The sequence below is a fragment of the Cyrtonyx montezumae genome, unplaced genomic scaffold, assembly GCF_038088225.1.
Source record: "Cyrtonyx montezumae isolate F1298 unplaced genomic scaffold, pur_monq_1.0 scaffold_8, whole genome shotgun sequence".
Lineage (NCBI taxonomy): Eukaryota > Metazoa > Chordata > Aves > Galliformes > Odontophoridae > Cyrtonyx > Cyrtonyx montezumae.
The window spans coordinates 10,664,987-10,686,111 of record NW_027072089.1 but is presented as its reverse complement, the minus strand read 5'-3'; the positions used below and the strand labels follow the sequence as shown (position 1 = coordinate 10,686,111).

At 40.5% G+C, this 21,125-nt stretch overlaps 1 protein-coding gene across 1 annotated transcript in view; it reads left to right on the top strand.

Annotated features, from left to right (window-relative positions):
• Nucleotides 1-2,831: 2,831 nt before the first annotated feature.
• The window catches only part of FER1L6 (fer-1 like family member 6), an 81,757-nt gene continuing 63,463 nt past the window's right edge, over nt 2,832-21,125 (top strand). The window contains exon 1 of the mRNA XM_065752143.1: nt 2,832-2,936. Coding sequence (XP_065608215.1) covers nt 2,917-2,936 — 20 coding nt within the window. The 5' untranslated portion in view covers nt 2,832-2,916. The remainder of the gene's footprint in view (nt 2,937-21,125) is intronic.

Sequence of the window (21,125 nt, the reverse complement as noted above, 5' to 3'; positions counted from 1 at the left end):
TCAGGTGCCCTGCAGTGGTGAACCAAAGGCAGCTGGGCCTGGTGGATGTCAGGCACCACGCGGAGCAATTCTTCCTCCTTAAGATGGATCAGTGAACTAAATGTGAAACAAATTACACCAGTAATGGTTAAAATATCAGAGTTTTCCCTGACTGCTGAAAACTAGTGGGTCACATTCAATTCCCGTGATCTTCTACACAATGTGCAACTTGGGCTGCTTAAACACTGGCACCCAGTGGCATCACAGCTGCCAGGGATCTAAGCCATACACAAGGGCTGGCAGGTACAGCACAAGATCCATAGGAAATGCACACTTCTCTGGAGCAGAGACCAAGTGGGATGTCCTGAAGAATCAAAGATGGCACTGGTTGCCACTTTTGAGGCAGCTCCCAGTGAAGGGAAGGGATTGTACCATTCTGCTCTGCTTGCTCTGCTACGTCCTCACCCGGAGCACAGGGTACAAGGCTTGGGTGCCACAGTTTAAGAAGGATATAAAACTAGTAGAGTCCAAAGAATGGACTCTATGAGTCTGATTCTAGTTGAATTCCTCTGTTTGAATTCTTATTTCTGAACCTGGATCCTCTCCTGGCACCAGCTGTTTAATTGGAGAGCACCTACTTAGATATACCTAGAACCTTCCTCAGCTACCAGATTTACCATGTCAGGATCTTATCTTGGCCCAAACTTATATTTGGAACAAGGAAGGAAGACGCAGCTCTCCACAGTGACTTCAAAGGTAGTAGTGGGAGCAAGTGAAGCTAAAATGTGTTTATGACAGAGTTTTCATAAGCATTGAGTCTGCTCCATCTTTCCTCTCATCTTGACTCCTGTTTCCCACTGAGTAATGGCTCTTCCTCCTTTCCTCCAGGCTCTTTCATTACTCCTGCAAACCAGCTTCAAATTGTCCATTTGTTTTCAGATGGTGTGGTGATGTAAGGTGGGTCAGAGAGTGTTGCTATAGTTGGCATAACATAAGCAGCAGAGACACACCTGAGAGCAGAAAAGGAGGATGGCAAAAGGCAGTGATGCCTCCACCCAATCAGTGGGCTGTTGACTGACTGCTGTGTGAAACCTCATGAATGAAAAATATTTGGACTAGTTGGTATGAACACGTCCCTCTGTGTTTTCTTAAGCACATAGAACACTTATGCTGCCAGACCACATGCTAAAACAACCATGCAGCTTAAAAATTCCAAACCATTAAAAATAAATGTTGGTATTATTTACTGTGTCTGTCTGATAACCTTTTTAAACAATGTAGAGAGTGCTTTCTGTTAGAAAAGACCCAAATTAACATTCATGACGATATAAGTCATTCCTCTTACCAGGAGATTAGTCTTTTCTGCTCTTCCCAATTTGCTCTTCAACAGGACTCTTTGGCAGCACTTGAATATGAGTTGCAAAGTTACTTAACTGAGCAGTAAAATGACTATGCAGGCAACGTCCTGCTGAGTCTCCTCTTTTCTGTGCTAATCGTTTTAACTGTGCTCATTTGTTTATACCATTGCATGAATGGCAATTTTTGATATGTGAAATGGGTTTATTTTCACAGAACTTTGCAGTGCAGTGAAGCATGTATGCATTTCTGATGTGAAAGAGAAAAGGATCAGCTAGTCACCCCCCTCTGTATTTGGTCAGCAAGTTGATGTTCAGTTGGCTTAATTAGGCTGACCAAGGCATTGCCTGAAATATGACTGTGCTTTGTCCCTAAGTTTACATTCAGATTTCTCCAAGGACTAATGGTAATGCTGTATTTGTTGCATTTCTGTGACAATACAGAGCATCATTTTCTGTATGAATCATCTGAAAATTATATATTATGCTTGCAAATGCCCTAGGGAAATAAAGAACTAGATACATCTCCACATTGCAGATGAATAACTTGTATTTCAGAAAGGATATATGACTGGTGTATTCACAACAACATCAGCATCACTACAGGGAGCAGATTTCATTCTCAACACAAGCTATGAATACATCTGCATACACCATTGCCACTATCAGAAGATAGGATCATAGTATAGGATCAAGAGAAAACTGAGGTGGGAAGAGACTTCAGGTGATTCCTGATTAGAATAGGGGCAGCCATGAGCTCAGACTAGGTTGCTCAGGACCTAGACTAGTCTTTGAGAACTTGCAAAGACAGAGACTGTGTGCAATCTCACTGAGCAGCTTATGCTAGCACTTGATTGTCTCCATCATAAAATTTATTTTTAATACACCCAAGAATTACAGGGGATGATGCCTCTGAACCCCTAGGAAATTGTCCTCCTGCACTTTTTCTTGTGCCTATCCACCTCACCAGTCTCTAGCATCCTAGACAAACTTCCATTCTTTTCACTGAGATATAGATTACACCGAGGAGAGTAATCCGTACTGGCAAAAATGGTGATGGTATATCCTTGTGGGGGAGCAGGAAGTTTTTCAGTTCAGCAAACACTTGAACTACTTAAAAATATGCAAATGAAATTGCATACTCTTTTTTGTCATGGTAGCACTTCAGAACATCAGATAGTTTTGTTTCTGGAGCTGGTTTTTTAAACCAAAATGTCATCCATAATGTAAGCTGGTCCTGCCTGGCTATGGCGGCAGGGAGAACCTTCCAGGTGGGAGAAGGAAAGATGTCCCTGCAAAGAAGCTCCATTAAAAAAATCTACCAAGTTTTGAAAGGATTCACTAAGCAGTTAACTACACTTGCAAATTCCTGTGCTTTGGACAACCTTATCTAGAGTAAGAAGAGAGTCGTGAATATAATTGTTTAAACAGCCTCACCCTAGTACTGCACATATCTTGGTGAGTTAATCATAAACACAAGCAAAACCCCTATGGCATCCAAGAGAAGAAGAGTGGTGTCTTGCATACTCTGGATGAGCTGCTGAATGCCAACTTGACACTGGACAACAGAAAAGCAAAGGAGATGGAGGGAAAAAAAACAAGGTGATGTCTCTTTTATTTTTTCTTTATCTTTGACAGTGAAAATGCAAGACATCCCACAGAAAGGATGCTCAGAAATACTTCAGTACTCATAATTCCAATGTTGGCAGCTTGTGTGAGTGCTTTGTTTATGTCCACAAGTTTTGTGGTGGTACAGGCTCATCCTTTAAGTCTTTAAGGAAAGAGCATTAATTCTACTGAACTGAAAGTGGGAGGAGATAAATTCCCATTATAAGCATATTTTACTGTGCTTTTAGTTTTCTGTTAATTTTGTTTTTCCTGTTCACTGTGTTTTAGAAGTGTGGCATCTTTGGGATCACCCTGGCTCACAGTTGGTGTGCATCAGCCCAGCAGAGCCAGCTAGAGACCACAAATTATTTGGACTGCTCTGGTTCGGGGCTTTGGGGATTGAATGTGCAAAAGAGCTCTCTGTAGCTGCATCAATTGATCTGATACGACTGATATCTCTTCCTACAGTTTTGTATTTCTGCTCTGAGTGTGTTAATAGTACATTAAAACAACGTGCTGTGTTTCCTAAGTGTGTGCATACTTGACTTTACCCACTGAAAACTTCTTTGATTTCAATAGGATGCATCTCAGTGCACACGCTTTAATCTTCAATACTTAGGACAGCTTTTGGAAATAACCTTGGCTTCCTAAAATCAATCAAATTCCCTAAATTCTGAAGTGCTTATTTGTCCCAAGAAAAGAATACTGGCTTTTTGCTGAAAGAGACGAGAGAAATATATACATTTGCACCTCTGAGTGTATAAGTATTTTCTTGTTTCAACACTCTTTTTGCAGTAGAGCTGAATGTAAACTTTTACCCTTGCTGTAGCAGACTGAACGGAGAAAAGAAAAGCATGTTTTATTTCACTTACTGTGTTTCTTCATTGAAAAAGACCAGGAAAACATACATAAAACAATTCTAGCATTAGCTCTGATAACATTTGTAACAGCTTTTCTATTCCTTCTGCTGAAATGGATTTGTTCTCCATTGGATTCCTGGAGTGTTGCATTAGGAAAATTGCACCAGAAAATTTCCGGGATCAGATCTTTTCAAGTTGGCTCTAAGCAATATATATTGGATAATGGCCTGTTTTTCAGGGATTCAATATATCTAATTTCTGCAGATGTGTTTTTTTTTTGTTTGTTTTTTTTTGTTTTTTTTTTTTAAGAAACTGTAGTTGCAACAATGGTAAGGGTTGTAAACAAGAAGTACCAACACACTTGAAAATTTTGTTCACAGGAAAATGTGAAACAGCATAGTGAAGTAAATGCAATACAAAATATTAATCTTTCTTATTTGCTGCAAGACAAGATGTTCCTTTCTTACACTGCTCTATCTGACATCGCTAAGTTTTAGTTTGATGATACTGAAGTACTTGCTATTTTATTCAGTTCATGCTCTGCTATTTTAACTACAGAAGTGATACCAGTTTTGATAGGTGGTAGGAAAATGTGGGTAATATCAGAGCTTACATTCTATATATTGATCCTGATTTTATCTCAGATGCAGTTCTGGGACAGCTTCTAGAGAAATAAGTAATTGCTTCAGGGATTACACCCGCATACCTACTAGTAGAAATTGGTCCACTGAGAATAAACATTGCAAATAATAGAGGTGCAAATAACTGATTAAAAAAATAGAAGTAGCACAACTGTTAATAAATGAGACCCCAAATCCTTTGACAGTGGAAAGAAAAGCACATGAATTTCCACTTGAATGTATTTCTTTGCCACCCCATAGTCTATTCAGTATGGATTATCATCTGCACAGATGCTGAGCATGAGGAATGGGAGAACACCCAGACAAGTATTTTGTTCTTGTCAACCCCTACATCAACAGCACAATCTAACCCTTGTGTGTGGCATGAAATGAAAACTTGTCGGGGAAATAAAAGGGCTGGTTTGTTTAACGGGATCATGGTGACAGTTTTAGCACCTTAGGACTCTGATTCTAAATGTTGTAGGTTGATCTCTCCTGACTTGGTGAGCTATGTCCAACCATGGGCTCTGGATAATCTCTGTGCTTGTGGGTAGGCTCAGGTCAGAATGATCTCAGCGCCTATGTTTAAAAGTCTCTGACATGTGAAAACCCTGAGGGTTCAGATGTAGAGCTCTGAGCATCAGACTGTTGCTCAAGATACTCTTAATTCAGGGTGAGATATAAGCTATGGACACAAGTTTTGTGTGCTGGGAAGTATAAAGCCAGCTTGAGAGTTGTATGACACATCTCTTTAGAAGTAGCTACTGGTGTTAAGCCTTCAAAAAGAGCACTTACTAGTTTTTTTATCTAGCTAAAGTGTGGTGGCTTATGAGGTTCAGAGAATGTTTTCTGCCAAGAAACATAAAATGAAATCATATATCTATAGAACATTCTTTTTGCCTCAAATATCCAGAAAATGTAGCTTTCCTTCTCTTCCTCCCATGTGCTTTGTATCAGCCACTGATCCTCAAAGTCCAGGACACTAAGAACTAGGTTTCAGCCTCTTTTCATATGAAAATCCCCCTGGAAGTCTTGTTTCTTGGGGCCTGAGGTGTTATTCATGTTCTGTTTTTTTAAGCTTCACTTTTACGAATGTCAAAATCAAAGCCAAGCCTTGTTTTCCTCTTAGGACTTGACTTGCTGCCCTCAGAGAAGACGAGCTGTATTTTTTTGTCATTTTAGTATAGTTTCTAAAATACACAATCTTAAAATTTGATGTTTCTGGTGTGCAGACCAGAGCCATGAGAAAGAGTGAAAAAAGCAATCAAAATTCCTTTGATCCAATCAGCACATGCAGCCAGAGGCAAATACACACACTCTGCCTCTGGCTGTAAATCTGTACTTGTACACTCTTAGAAAATAGGAGGTAAATTTGATTGGATTTAGCCTTCAATGACAGACATTTAGGTTAAGTTAAATTACTCGGTGTTTCCTGCAGTTTATGTTATGTTCTCACACAAACTCATTTGTGTCTGAGCCCTATTCTCATCAGCTGTGTCTCCTCAAGCTGTAGCTCAAGACTTTTGCAAGCACTTATATGATGCCACTGGCTTGAAGGTGAATTATTTCAGCCAGTAAAACCAGAAATGTTGTAGAAGTGGGTGGAAGAAGGCACATCCTTCTGAAAAGGATCTTTCTCTACATCTCCCTGAAAGGAGGTTATAGTGAGGTGGGGGTCAGCCCTTTATCCCAGGTAACAGTGATTGAATGAGAGATAATGGCCTCAAGTTACCCCAGAAGAGGTTCATGTTGGATATTTGGAAAAAAATCTCAGAAAGAGTGGTGAGGCATTGTAGCAGGCTGCCCAGGGAGGTGTGGACTCACTCACCGTCTCTGGAGGTGTTCAAAAGGGTGGATGTGGCACTGAGAGACATAGTCTAGAGCAGTCACAGGCGTAACTAGATGACCTCAGTGGTTGTTCCAGTCTTGATTCTATGATTTTGTGAAAGCAAAAGGCAAAGGGTTAAAAATTCTGCTGTGCATAGCGGCTTCCTGCAGGCAGAGATGTTGGAGGATGTCCTAAGCAGCAAAAGCAGACTGCCATGTTGTCTCTTTGCTTCTCCCATCACTCCAGCTGATGGTTTTTGTACTGGGGATTTATCAGTAGCAGAATATTAAAGGAGATAAAAAAGAGGCTTGCTATAATGCATTGAGTGACAAAAAGTCATTAATCCTTTCTAAAGACAAAATTAGCTCTCACATCTCACTTTTTTTTTTCACATGCTTCAACTATGTCTCAGATAAGCCTGCCTTTTGGGCCAGCAGATAGGAACAATAGCTATAACTTATAGACTACCATCTGTAGGAGCATTAATGTTTCAGTTCCTTGATCTTGCTGTCTTTATAAATGAATTCATGCTTGCCCTTGCAAAGCCCTCTGAAATCCTCAGAAGAAAACATTGCTAGTTATTATCAGATAGATATTTCTGCTGTATTACAGTGGAATATATTTAAAACAGACAAGAGGGAATGTATCCTGAAAATAGCTTATCTCAGCAGAAAGACACTAGGAAGCTGGGTGGGATTATTCAGCTAGTTTTATTTCAGGTGCTACATAGGATCCAAGCTTCTTATATTGTTACTGGTGGGAGGAATTCCTCCTGGGAACAGTTCACATAATGCTATGTTGTGGCCCAACCCAGCAAACAGTTCAGTACCACACTGGTACTTGCTCACTCTTTCCAGGTGGGATGGAAAAGTGTGAGATTGGTATTGTGTGCAAACAGAGCAAAACAGGGAATTAATTCACTGCTTCCCACTGGTAGGTAGATGCTAAGCCACTTCCAGGAGTGCAGGGCTAACCATGTGTAATGGTTTCTTGGGATGACATAAACCATTGCTATGAATGTCTCCCTCCTTCTTTACCCCAGCATTTATTGCTGAGTGTGATGTCATGTGAGAAGAGATATGTCTTTGGTCAGCTGCCCTGTTTCTGTTCCCTTCCACCATGTGCACTGCCAGCCTCTCGCTGTCAGAGCAGCACAAGAAGTAGGGAAGTCCTTGGCTCTTCAACAACCAAAACACTGGTGTGTAATCACCAATGTTTCATTCTAAATCCCAAACATAACATCACATGAGCCTCTATTAAGGAAATTGACTTTCCCAGCTACAACCATAACTGATAAGCCTTGGCTGCTCAGTGTCTGACAGTCTGTCTCTCTCTAGTGACATTCTGCCTGCTAGTGGGCAGTGGGACCCTTCTGTCCCCAAGCCCAACAGTGATGAACCTGGTGGGTGACTTAGTTTAAGTCTGGGGCCACAGATTTATTCATTACAGCTCAGTCTCCATTCCTTGCAATGTAGGGAACAATGAATTTGGGTCTAGGGAAGAGGTGGTTTCGAGAAAGTAAATACGAAAAAAAGACTTCAGTGATGTTTGCTTTCATCCTTTAGTAATATGAACAGGAGATTTAATTATTAATTATGCTTATAAAGAAGAGGGCATTTTAGTAATTCTCCAAAAATCTTACTCCATATAGTAATGTATATCAACAATGTATATCAAATGTATATCAATGCATATCAAACAATGTTAGTGGCTACTGCTGGAGTTTGATTGCTTCTAAACACATAGAGAAATGCCACAGGAACCAAATGTGCTTGACTCAAATAAATGTGCTCATTATTGATGAGGGTGACTCATAGCTCAGAAGAGCAAGCTCCTTTGAGCTGCACCTTGTGAAGGCAGGGTGCCTTCAGGGATGGCGATGGGAAGCAAATATTGAGACATAGAGATGTTTATTTGAGGCCTGCATTTTAGTCATCTTGAATAGCCTTTGTTTGAACAGTTTTTCTCCAATTCCAGAGAAATAAAGGAGAGATACGGATGAATCATAGGATCATTAATGTTGGAAAAAGCACTAAGATCATCTAGTCCAGCCATGAATGATATTTTATTACTGGCTATGGCAGAAGTAGATAGAGGAGATGTTTGTCTGGGAAAATTTCAGGCCCTCTTTCCTGTAAGATACAGGAGATGGAAAAGTAGTTTTTTGGAAGGTGGACTGACTGCATACGTTCATTCTGGTTTCAAGAGGCTTGCGATCATTAGTGTGAAGCACTAGTACATGGGCTGACCGTCACTGCTACCTTAGTTAGCACCTTCAGCAGGTCCCAGCAACTGACCAAGAAGCCTCAAGTGAAGACCAAGGCTTTGGCTTTTGCAGTACTCTAACAATAACTGCTCGGGATGATATTAATTTTTTTCTCTCTTCTGATTACTTCAGAATCAGAGGAGGAAGGAGTTTTTTCACATTGGCAGAGCACAAACTATCTGGGTGGGATCTCATTTCACCTACAGTTACTGCTGTCTGAACCTGGGTGGAATTACTGTATTGTCATTTCTTAAAACACTTCATTTAAACTTGGCATGGCTGAAGGCAGCAGCTGCTCTCTGACCTTCAATAAATATAAACCTGTTGTAAGGATAACCCTGTAAAATCATGCTGAAGATTAATTTAAAGCAATGAAGAACAAGAGGCTATTCTGGAATAACTGTTAAGATCTATCACTTCACAGTTCCACCAAGCCAGAAAGAAATGAATTCTTAGCACTTTAAGAGAAGTGGCATATTCATTCCTGCTTCAAAAAAAAAAAAAATATGCAAGTAACACCTGTTCCTAACATCATTATCTGGGAGCAGCTTTTCCTCTTTTTTGTTACTTGTTCATACTAAGGCTAAAGTAGGCACCACAAGAATAGATATATGACAGAAAGACAGAATTAAAAAGGAAAGAATTTCAACACTGGTGATGTAACAATGCAGGGAATAGGAAGATAGGATGTGCTGTAACCATATAGACAGTGCATAAATCATGACTTAAATATCATATGTGTGCAGTTGTAAATTCAGAATTGTATTCTGTGGTCAAGAATTGACAGTAGCTTTGGGAAAACTCTGAGAGGGTAACCTGCATCCATTATCCTCCACATCTGCTCATGAGGCTCCTTGGGTGTGCCTGAATGGTCACTCAGTGTTGGATCTCAGTACTTGTGATGGACTGGGTGAGGTGGACAACTTTTCTGCAGCCTTTTGAGTGGCTTATGACATCTTCTTTATGTAATCAACCTAGGTGCTAAGCACTTCCATCAGCAAATATTCTGGTTTTATCTGTGTGCCAAAAAGAATACATCTGGGATTAATGCAATCCTCCTGAACAGAGCTAATGGTTGTTCCAGTGCTACCAACGTGCCCATAAAATCATTGAATCATTTAAGTTGGAAGGAACCATTACAGTTCATCTGGTCCAACTCTCCTGTGATGAACAGGGACACCTACAGCTAGATCAGCTACCCAGAGCCCCAACCAGCCTGACCTTCAGTGTCTCCAGGGATGGGGCATCTACCACCTGTCTGAGTAATTTATTCCAGTGCTCCAAAACAGAAGCATCTCTGCAAATGTCATTACTTAACTGGCATTCCCAGAATATTTTACGTCTTCACTGAAGAGTGATGAAGCAGCCAGCAGTCTGTGGGTTGCAGTTCCTGGCAACATGTCCTAACAGCTGTGTGCAGGGCTCTGTTCTGAGCAGAAGGCAGAGGCTCAGTTCCCCATTACGGGAGAGCTTGTGGTTCTACCTTTGAGACAGCAGGGTTTGGTACAAAACAGAGCAGCCCTACAGATGTTTTACATCCATGTTCCAGGCAGCCTTCAACAACCTGGAATGTTTGCTTTCTATTGTGAGGCTGATCCTACAGCCATGTCCAAACCTTACATCTTACTGTGTGCTAAAACCACCCAGATGGGGCTTATTATTCCTCCTCCTTCCAGCTCCACAGTAATTGGCTGACAAATCTCGCTAAAAGCCTTTGAAAATTTGAAGATACAAAACACAGGCCTGAATGCTGAGAGCAGGACTCTGAGCTGCGTTGTGCAGTTTGACCACAGTGCTGCACAAATTAGGTAGGTGGGAGGGAAAGCAGTGGGCAGGGAAATGGAATCATGTGCCAGCAACTGCTGCCTGCACTGTGGTACGGCTGGGTTGACAGCTCAGGTCTCCTGAGCACCCCTGTGCACTTCAGTATGATTTTCCTAAAACTAAAATGGCTAACAAAGTAAGTGCAAAAAGATTGCACCACACCCACCAAACCTGCATAAGCCCGGGGTCAGTGCTCCTGTTCTGGTCCTGTATGGATGCTTCCATAACTAATCCTCTTTCCACAGGCGATCAGCTCTGCAGCAACAATTTTAAAAGTCAAATGCTGCTTTTTCTACCAGTCTCCATCAAACCTTGCCATCAAGTGGATCATTAACTGGATGTCTGCTAGATTTCCTCCTTCACAAATTACAACGATCTCATTTTTGAGGCCAGTCAGTCGCTGAGATAACCGTGCCCATTGATAGCTGCTGAGCAAGTGACCTATTTGAGCTTCTTGATTTTTCTAACAAAGTATCGTTTTCTCTAAAAAAATATTTTTTTCCAGCACACTGAGGATTCCCTAGCAGCTGATGATTTATGGTTCAGGCTGTCTGCCATACCACAAAAGGAGTCAACTCCTGTTTGTAGCTGATTGCATTTAGCATATTTTTGCAAGTTCAGATCTGCTTATCTCTGTCCAGGTCACACAGAGTAAAAGGTGCTGGGTCCCTCTGATTTGTCAAAGACCTGAGGACAATGTTCTATACTCCATTAGAGAAACCCAGAATAAAACTTCTTGATTGCTGAGTGCCTTCAGTAGTTGCAAGCAACCACATTGTTCGAGGAGTCTTTATTTTTATGCATCAACCCATTGCTACAAATACTGCAGTTCAGTACACTGCTCAAACAATACTGCACACTCCTGATACTCTTTCCATGCGACAAATAAATATTTTACACCCATTGGCTGAACAGACTACCTAATATTACATTACTTGATGGATATGACAGAAATGAGGTTGGAAGTAGTCTGCCCTTCTATTCTGACTTTCTTATTATTCCTTCCCTTCCACTGGAGGCCTGATTAGCTCAGGATCATGCTGTTTATTTATAAGAAGAGGGTCTGAGTCACTCTTTTTAACATATCAACTATTATAAAGCTACCCTTATGTAAGCTTTCTATTCCTTTATAGTCTAAGCCCCCACCTTGATTTATCAAGCAGCTCAGAGGAACACCTCCTTTGTAAATAAAAGGGAGTTTTCTGTTCAGCCTCAGATTCAGTAAATAAAAAGAAAAAAAAATGTTCAAACTCACAGCATTTTCTGTAGCTCACTGTACTGTCAATCAGCTCTTCCCATCACACTGAGCAGATCAGGGCCTTGTGGTATGAATGTTCTGTGATCAGTAGTGAGGGTAGGGTCCCCTTGTGCCTGTTTGCTACCACTTACTGCACTAGCATAATGGCCAGGACCAACCCTCCTTGTGTAGCACCAATTTTAATATGGCAATGTCTACCATTTTCTGAAAAAAATCACTTCTGGCGATCATCTCTCTGAAGACTGTTATTCCATCACTTTCCACAAAACAGATGTGGAACTGTTGGATAAGGTCCAGATGAGGCCAGGAAGATGATCAGAGGGCTGGAGCACCTAACTTCCAATACTTAAAGGCAGATTATAAACAGGAGGGAAAACAGCTCTTCATAGAATTGTAGAATGGTTTAGGCTGGAAGTGACCTTTAAGATCATCTAGTTCCAAACCTCTGCTATAGGTAGAGATACCTTGCTTCAGACCAGGTTGCTCAAATCCCCATCCAGCCTGGTCTTGAATGCCTTCAGGGAGGAGACATCCACAACCTAACTGGGCAACCTGTTCCAGTGTCTCACCATCCTCACAGTAAAGATTTTTTTTCTAATACTTAGTTGAAATGTACTCTTTCAGTTTAATGCCAATTCCCCTCATCCTGTTGCTACATGCCCTTATACAACGTTCCTCCCCAGCTTTCCTGTAGATCTCCTTCAGGTACTGGAAGGCCTCTGCAGGGTCTCCTCAGAGCCTTCCCTTCTCCAGGCTGAAGAGCCCCAGCTCTCTCAGCCTGGTTGGATGGGATATCTGCGCAGATATAGCTCTGAAGATACTTTAGTTTCACTAGTAAAGACAGACAAAGTGTGAGGAGTAGGGAATTGTCAGCACAGCAGTCATGTAGGAAAGAAACATCACAGGGTGATTTCAGTAATTCAACATTTACCTTCTGGATAGCAGCCATCATTTTTTAGTGATCAATAATAAAAGTGTAGTCCCTAGGAGACAACTTATTACTGCACCAGGTACTCTGCAAACATAGATTTATTTCATTGCATGTCTAGACATATGTATGGAGTCAGCTTCTGTGCTGTTTGTTGCACAGTAGCCTCAAAATGTAAACTTTGGGAAGCATGAGCAGGAGATGCAGCTGTAAGCATAACAGTGGGGGACTCATTCTTAGGCAGTGTTGTGCTAGGACAAAGGGTAACGATTTTATAGTAAAAGAAGAGAGATTTAGATGAGACATTAGGAAGAAATTTTTACTCAGGGAGTGGTGAGGCACTGGCACAGGCTGCACAGAGAAACTGTAGATGCCCCATCCCCAGAGCTGCCCAAGGCCAGGTTGGGTGGGGCTTTGGATAACCCGTGGTAGTGGAAGGTGTCCCTGACCAATGCATGGGGATTAGAACTAGATGAGTTTTAAGGTCCCTTCCAAATAAAAAAAAGAATAGATAACATCTACTGCAAGTTAGTGAAATGATTCTGTACTGGTAATGAATCATTTCTGAGTTCAGCCATGCAAGGTAAATGTTGGAAGTTATGCAATGAAAAGTCTGTCTCGACTATATGAGCTAAGCCTGTTAGGGGAATTAGATAATTAAAGCAACAGTGGCCAACCACAGCAGAAACACACTGTCACCCCAGTCTAAGATGTGCTACTGGTGATTTTTGTTATAATTATTATTTTTATACTGGCTTGTTTGTGGTAGAAACAGAAAGAATATGAGAGAAAGTGAAAAAAGGAATTGACAAAAATACAGCATTAAAAGATGGAATAAGAACCTGAAGCTAAACACAGACTTCAGAAGGGAGAATGAAAAATAATAAAAACAAAATTCATTTTCTGCTCCACTGGAGAAAAAAGGATTTTGCATGTGCTTTTTAGAGATACAGGATTGTATGAGATAGCTGATTTAGGAAGCATTTTTCCTCCTAGCAGTGCTTTGCCCATCTACACATGCCAAGTGAGTATGACTGAAGGCCAAGGCAGCTTCCCAACTGGAAGCTTGAACCTCATTGAACCAAAAATATCAAATAATGGGACTGCAGAGGCAGCCATCTCCCTGAGTCATCCAAGATCTGCATTAAACTGTACAAATCTCTTTTATTCATCTACTGCATTTCACACTCCAGTAAAAGTGTTGTTGCTTCATGTACTATGGATACTTCATCACAGCAGAAAACTTAGGTATGTATCTTGGGAAGAATGCCTCACTGACTATGTGTCAGATGCATAGTTTCAAAGGTGTCCTTGAAGAAGAGTACAGCTTCATGACAATAACCCTTCAGATCTATGGGTCAGTTCTGTCTTATTTGCTTAAGAAAAGGTTAAGAATAGTGTGAAAATGATCTTATGGGAACTGTAGAACAAAACAGGTCTTGTGAATCTTTAACATGTTCTCAGCGAGGAGCATGGGCAAGAGGAAGTGTCAAGGAAGTAATTTTATATACAAGAGTGGAGGAAAGAAATGTAAACGGTTTGTATGGTTAGTAACTAAAAATGGCATGTTATTAACTGGGGAGATGGGAGCAGAAGAACAGGGATACAAAATCCAGAGCCCTGCATTTTGAGCTGCAATAAGGAGTCAGACAAACCACAGCTGGAAAGAATAAGGAAATTGAGAAAATGGAGTTCTTATTTACTTACAACAGAGTATAAATACACAAAAAGTTCAAATAAGACTAATGTTTCAGAGGGTGATAGCTCAGTCTGGAAGCCAGCACTTCTCAAAGTCTGTTGGTGAGGTGAAGAGGCTGATGCTCTAGCTTGGAGCTGTTGGAGGAGAGTAAAGTGTGGCATGCTGGCTTCTCCTGGAGACCTCCCCAGAGCAAGAGCTTAGGGAAAAGTCTTTGTTCCGGTTCAGTGTTTACCGAGTAGAGTGACCAGGCACAAGGGCTACTAGCAGCAAGTAGATGAGTCTTAGATAGAAATATGAGCTTGGAGAGCCAGTTTGCAATGTAAGAGGCAACGGCTGGAAGGAAACCAGCAGAATGGAGCCCACTGTATCTGCACCTCAGGCTTTCAGGTATGTCTGATACCCTTGGGGAACTGTTCCAAGGGCTGGTTTTAATTCAGCTGGTTGTTTTTGAAGAATTCTTTTGGATGGAAAAGAAAATACACAAATCCTCTTTCTCATGTTTAGCTGCTCATGCCAGAAGTGATTATTATTGCCTCTATATATTCCATACTGTCTTCTGCTTTCTCTTACCACTTCTACATACATGAGGTCAGGGCATATTTGTTCAGCCAGGCATCTGATGGCTCAAGCTGCCTGTGGAGAGGAAAACAGACTCTAAGCAGTGCAGGAACAAGAGAAATGAACACCCCAACACTGGATGTAATAACTGCATTCATTATTTTGTGGGTGTATGGTTGTATTGATCTACTGATCTGCTACCCAAGTCTTGTGCACTGACATAAGGCTACTGAGTATGACCCTTAGTTTGCATTAGTTCAGGATGTATGCATCTTTTCATATACAATAAAGCTAAAAGTGTCAGTAGAAAGTAATTTCTTTTCTGCAGAAGGACTTGCAAGAACCAGAGCATTATATGCCTGCGCAAATGGCTGGCATTTGGAGAGGGGCTGAGTTGTGATGCACAGTTCAAAAGTTTGACTTACATTTGCCCAGAGTGCTTGAATAAGCCCGGTACTTATTTTAAGCCTGGTACAATCCAGGCCATTTTTTAGATATTGTGGGTATAACAGTGTATAGGAAAATACGTTGAAATTAACAAACCAAGAACATGAGAGCAACTAGGTCAAATTTTAAGTCTCCTTCACATCAGTGTCTATTTCCCAAGAGGGACAGAGGGAGGATGCTTGGGAAATGAGTCCGTCAAAAAGATACAAGCAAATGATCCTATCCTCAATACTTCTTACTGCGGAACACTTAAGCTCAATTTTTTAAACTTATCACCTGATTGAGTGCTCCTGTGCTGTGATATGAGGACTCAGAAGCTGAGAAACTCCTTTGTTCTTCTCCTCCACATCATTCCCTGTTCTAGAGGTCCTTTTGTGACACCCCTTCAGCTGCAATTAGAAGGTACAACGATACAGAAGATCCAAGTACCTGATCAAGAGCTTAGTGGTCACAGGAGGCAGCACTAATTGGGATAAACTCACTTTCCTGTTCAAATGTGCTCAAAGAATGCACAGCTTTTCACTATCAGTCCTTACATCTCATTTGGTATAATTCTGGCAAAAGTTTGTATGGTGTGCTTTGATCATTTTGACAGAAATGCAGTAATGAACCTTGTCATGATTCAAATCTAGTGCGACTTCCATTTGATCAAGATCTGTGTTTATGATACCATGTGGATTCACCAATGCTTTACAGGCAAAATGATGTTTCTGAAGTCCATCCTGAAGATATCCAGCATGGTGCTGCCTTTCCTGGCAAGCTGATGACTTCAGAGACCATCAATGATGACTCCATGATTATCACCATGGAGTTGACTACCAGTTCTGTGTTCAGTGCCACACTTGCTGTTTTTTTTACCTCAGTGTACCACCTTAAAACACAGGCTGTCATTTTTTTTTCCTGGTTGAATAAACTCTTCCAGGAGCCATTGCCTCTCTGCAATGTTTTCTGGACATTGCTGAGTTGAGCCATTCAAAACAACAATCAGTAGCCGAAATACAATAATTTAGTAGCAATACAATGCTCTCTATCGCATTTTAATCTAATTTACAGCTCTTAATAGGTGATTTCACCTTTTGACTATTGCAGTACACCAAACTGAAGTTTAATATTGACATAGACAGCAGAATTTCTTTCCTGAGTAGTAATGGCTAATTTAGAGCCTATTATGCTACGTAAGATTTAGTGTATAACTAACATGGACTGTGATATTGTCACTTTGCATTTTTTTTTCATTGCTAATGATAAATTAATAATTCAGAAAAAATATATAATTCTCTAATATCACATAGATGGATAATATAAAAGGAGTTTAGGAGCTGATAGCAGTGTGTAAGCCAAGGCTGGTCTTTAAATAGCAGCTTGTCATTCAGAATTGTGGATTCACCTTCTTGAGAACTTGAAGGGTTTCAATTGCAAATCCATGGACCTGACAGATGGGAAATCAGGACGAATGAAAGCAAGTTAAGAGCACAGGGCTATGGGCTGTGAAAGAACAGCAGCAAAAATAATGGATCTGGGGAGAAAGAGAGTCTCATTACTGTATCAGTGTAAAGTATCTGACAATATATTGAGTGAATCAATCTTGCCCTAGCAAAAGAGATAAATTAAACAAACAGACAATATCTTTGCTTAACTCGCCTATGATCCTGAGAAGAGAAAGTATGAAATGAGTTCACCGTTAACTGCTCATGTTTCTTTCTTTGACTGATCATATAGATGATATTTTATTAATTTCTCTGTGACAATTCAATTCAATACATTTTTTCTCTGGGACTTAATTTATTATCAGAAATGAGATACTAGCTCAATAACAATTGTTGCCTAATTAACAAGTTAAGCTTGCATTATAGTTTTACGTTGATTAGACTGCATTATCTGAACCTCCATCTTTATTCTGTAATTATATTTTGAGCTTCGAAATGAGTGGCTTAAAGGAGAACGTCATTTACTTCCCCTTTCAATTTCCTTGATTTGTACCTATTCTGAACATGATAAAATGGGCTGAGTCTTTCTTTTGTTTTTGCATTTAAAAAGGAGTGAGAAAATATTTTTAAAACTTAGATAATTATTTGAGGAAAAAAGGGATTAATTATGCAGAAATTATTATTCCTCTAATGCAGTATTGTTTGATCAACTGCAAAATTATTTGGAGAGCTAAGTTTTGTTGAAAGAGGCAGAATTTTAAGAAGTTGCAAAATATAGCATCTATCTACCAATATGCAAAGGACCAAATGCAAAGATGCAAACCTATATACCAAGCTAATATGTTGATGTCTGAAAAAGCTGAAGGCTTTTTTTTTTTTTCTCTTTCTTTGGTTTCTAACACTCTCAGATCAGGCACTGGAGTGAGATCAGATCTGAGCCACACAAACCTTTGATCATCTCTGAACTGATCATTTTGGTGCTGAAAGGTTTGCTGAGGCTGTTTCTTCCAGGGAGGAATGGGCCTTAGGGGAACAAAGGCAGCTGTCCCAGCTAGGATTGTCTGCTGCCCAGAGTGTGCTGACAGGTCATTCATCTTGACCCTGTGTAGACTTCGGGGTGGTCTCTGGAGATATTCCAGATAATAATGGGTTTGTCTTGGTGTCTGCCCCCAGTGTTTCCCAGGGTTCCCAACAGCCACCTCCTTGGCTCTGTTCCTCGGTGCCCACAAGGAGCACAGCTTGTGTCAGCACCACAGAAAACCATCCTGAGGCTGATGGCTGCACAAATTGGCCTTGACCAACAGAGGAAAAATGTTATTTCCTTCATCCCATGGGAGTGTCTTGAGTGGGTCAGGTAACCTAAACCCTAGAAGTGCCCTTTTGTCCCCATTGATGGTAAAAACTCTTGGGTTGTCAGAGGCCAGTGCCAGACTTGGATGAGATGAGTCTTTTCAGTACCTTTTGGGGATGAAGTCTACTATCAGTGTCTGGAAGAGAAGTCTGAATGGATTATGTGTGACCATTCATTCAGGAAGAAAGGATTCTCCTTATATTTCAGTTCTAAGCACATGGACTTCTGGAAGTGTTTTACTGGAAGATGAAACTAAGTTTAAACTTTCTGTAGAAAAAATCAAAGGAAATTCAGTGCATGGTAAGGTCACTTGTACTCTTATGCTGACAAGTCTGAAGTGTTCTTTTCTGCCATCTTTCCCTCAAGTTACGTTGCAAATAGCAATTATGGGATATCTGAGAGCTCATGCAGTGCACGATGTGATCATGAAGCCTATGTGATCGCAGGGCAGCTTAAATGAAAAAGAAATGGCATCAAAGGGTTTTTTGGAAAAATGACTAGCTCAAAAGCTGGAAGCTGTAACGAATAAATCTTGATGAGAGGAAAATAAAATCTGTGAGTCTTTCAAGAAGTAAAATAATGAAGTCAGAACCCCAATGGTCCTCTGGCAATGGTAGAGGGAAATGAACTCTTATACATCCAACACATTCTCACTGTAATCAAATGCTAGTGAGTGGTTGGTGAACCACTCTTACTACTCATGCCAGGGAAACTTCAATTAATTGCAGTCTAGGACTCATGTTGTCGCTGTACATATGCAGAAGAAAAAAGATTATCCTTACTCCAGATTTGTCGCAATCCCCATGCAGGCTGAGAGACTCAATCTTCTTTGCATTAAGCAATGCTCTCCATTAGCTGAGATGGCTAATTTCTAATTGCTTCTTTTTAAGGTAATTATAATAGAAAAATTCCAAGGTAAGTGTATCCATAACTGGTAGAAATTTTTTCCCTACCTCCTCTTTGGAAATGATTTTTTCCACTGTATGGAAAAAATCCTTGATGGCCCCAGGAAGGAACAAAAAACTTCTCTGTCTTAACACATCATGTAATACATGGGGACTAAACCTTCAATGCAGTCTGTCAGCTCTACCTTCAGCCTCATCACAGGCCAAAGACAGATGAAACACTTACCCCAAATAATCTGCACCTCAACTCCTTCCCAGTTCACCAGGTTCTTGCAGTGTTGTATTTGTTTCTTACTGACACCCAGGAGATCCTCCGCAGAGCACTGGAGTATGACTTCAGTATTATGAGCTTCCCATGCTGGTTTACTGTAACTTTTTCTTCACAATTAAATGCACACTGAGTTTGCAGATGACTTAAGGTGTTTGAGCACTGATTGCCATCAGATTTGACCAGTTCATGGATGCTGATTTGTTTGAGCTAGATGGTCTCTCCTTTTTCCCAGGAAACCTGTTTTTATTTCTACAGCAATTTAGGGAGACAAATCCTTTGATGACAGGGGAATAAAATGTTGCCATTGTAATAAATGCTTTGTTTTCACTCTCACCACTGGCATTACTAGCAGAAAATTATCAAGCAGTATAGATTGTTTCTCCCTCTGAAATATGAGGCATATTTGTTTCCTTGGAAAAACTGTAGTATGAAATCATGCCCACAGAGACCTCTTCTTGAACTAATGCTACCAGTAATTGGGAAAATGATAGAGCAGAATACTAATACAGGGGAAATTCTGTGTGGGTTGGTATCTACCACTGCTATCAAATTTGTGTGGGTTTTGGTGAATGCTTCAGCTTTAAAAATGAGATGTAGAGAACTATATTTTCAAAATATAAAAGCATGTAATTTCAACATTTCAAGATGAAATGGTTCAGCTATGCTGATGTGTGTTTTTTGTAACTTTTCAGGATGCCTGCAAACAGAGCCATTTATTTCATTCTGAGTACATAGAATGTGAAAACTGAGCTAAGCTGAGAGTGGGCATGGGAGATCTGCAACAACATGACTTAGGTTTTCACAGTGATGTACAGCAAAGTGAATCCTTTGCAGCGAGTTTGGCTTTCTGAGTATGTGTCAGAGTGATTTGATTAATTCCAAATTAGTCTATGGGTTTTATCTAATGAAAATAGTTTCCCAAATACGTTTTGGTTCTATTATTTTGCTTCCTCCTTTCCTCCCCCTATCTTGTTTTTGGTCTTAGTTCAGGCACTCAAAGTGCAGAGTCCATTATTGCCCACTGCTATTGCAAGCACTCTTCAGTTCCTTGTTGAGGTGGAACTCTTTTGTGTGGCCCCTATATTGTTGTGACCATTTTGCCAAACCTTGACTGTCATCAAGAGATGATACATGCAGACTTTAAAGGTCATTATTAAACACTGGTTCAAATCTCTAGAAAAACAGAAAAATGAAATGACACACTCCAGTGCTCGGAGGTTTGACATCCACTCCAGCCTCTTCTCAAGCACTGCATCATGCAGCTTAAAAGCACCCTCATTGTTAAAGAAAGAATAGATAAGAAAACCATGAAGATCAATAAAGAACAGACCAGTCTTTTCTCAAAGCGTAAGGACAGCTGCGTTAAATTTCCTCACTTCAGTCTCTAAGGGAGTCAGATGCAGGGCAGCAACTATGTCCAACCCACTGCTCAAAAGTTTGGGTTAAAAAGAGAAATCTGGGCACAGTCTTAGCACAAAAAATAGTGTGTCTGTCATGTTGCTGAGGATAGATTCTGTGCTAATCTATCCTTAAGGACAGTGGGGAGAAGTCCCATCTTTTCTTGGAACTTGATCTGGGTGTTGGAAATAGATGATCTTCCAAACTAAGCCATTCTGTGATTCTATGATCTTCTCCTCTTGACTTTTCTATGCAGTATGTTAACTCCTATATTGGCTCTAGAGTATGGAAAATAAGTTGGAGCAGTAGGTCAGGTCGGAATTGGAGATTATTACATTTATTAGTCTTATAAGCATATTTTGCCTGCAAAATGACAGAACAGCCTCAATGCCTTGTTCCAGGACAGTACTCCTGGATCCCTCCACAGTGCAGACAAAGGGAATTTGATGAAGTTATGTTATCTGTCCACCAAGTAAGTATTCCTTGGAATAGACTATGGAAGGAATAAGAATCACGGAATCATAAAACCACTTAGGTTGGAAA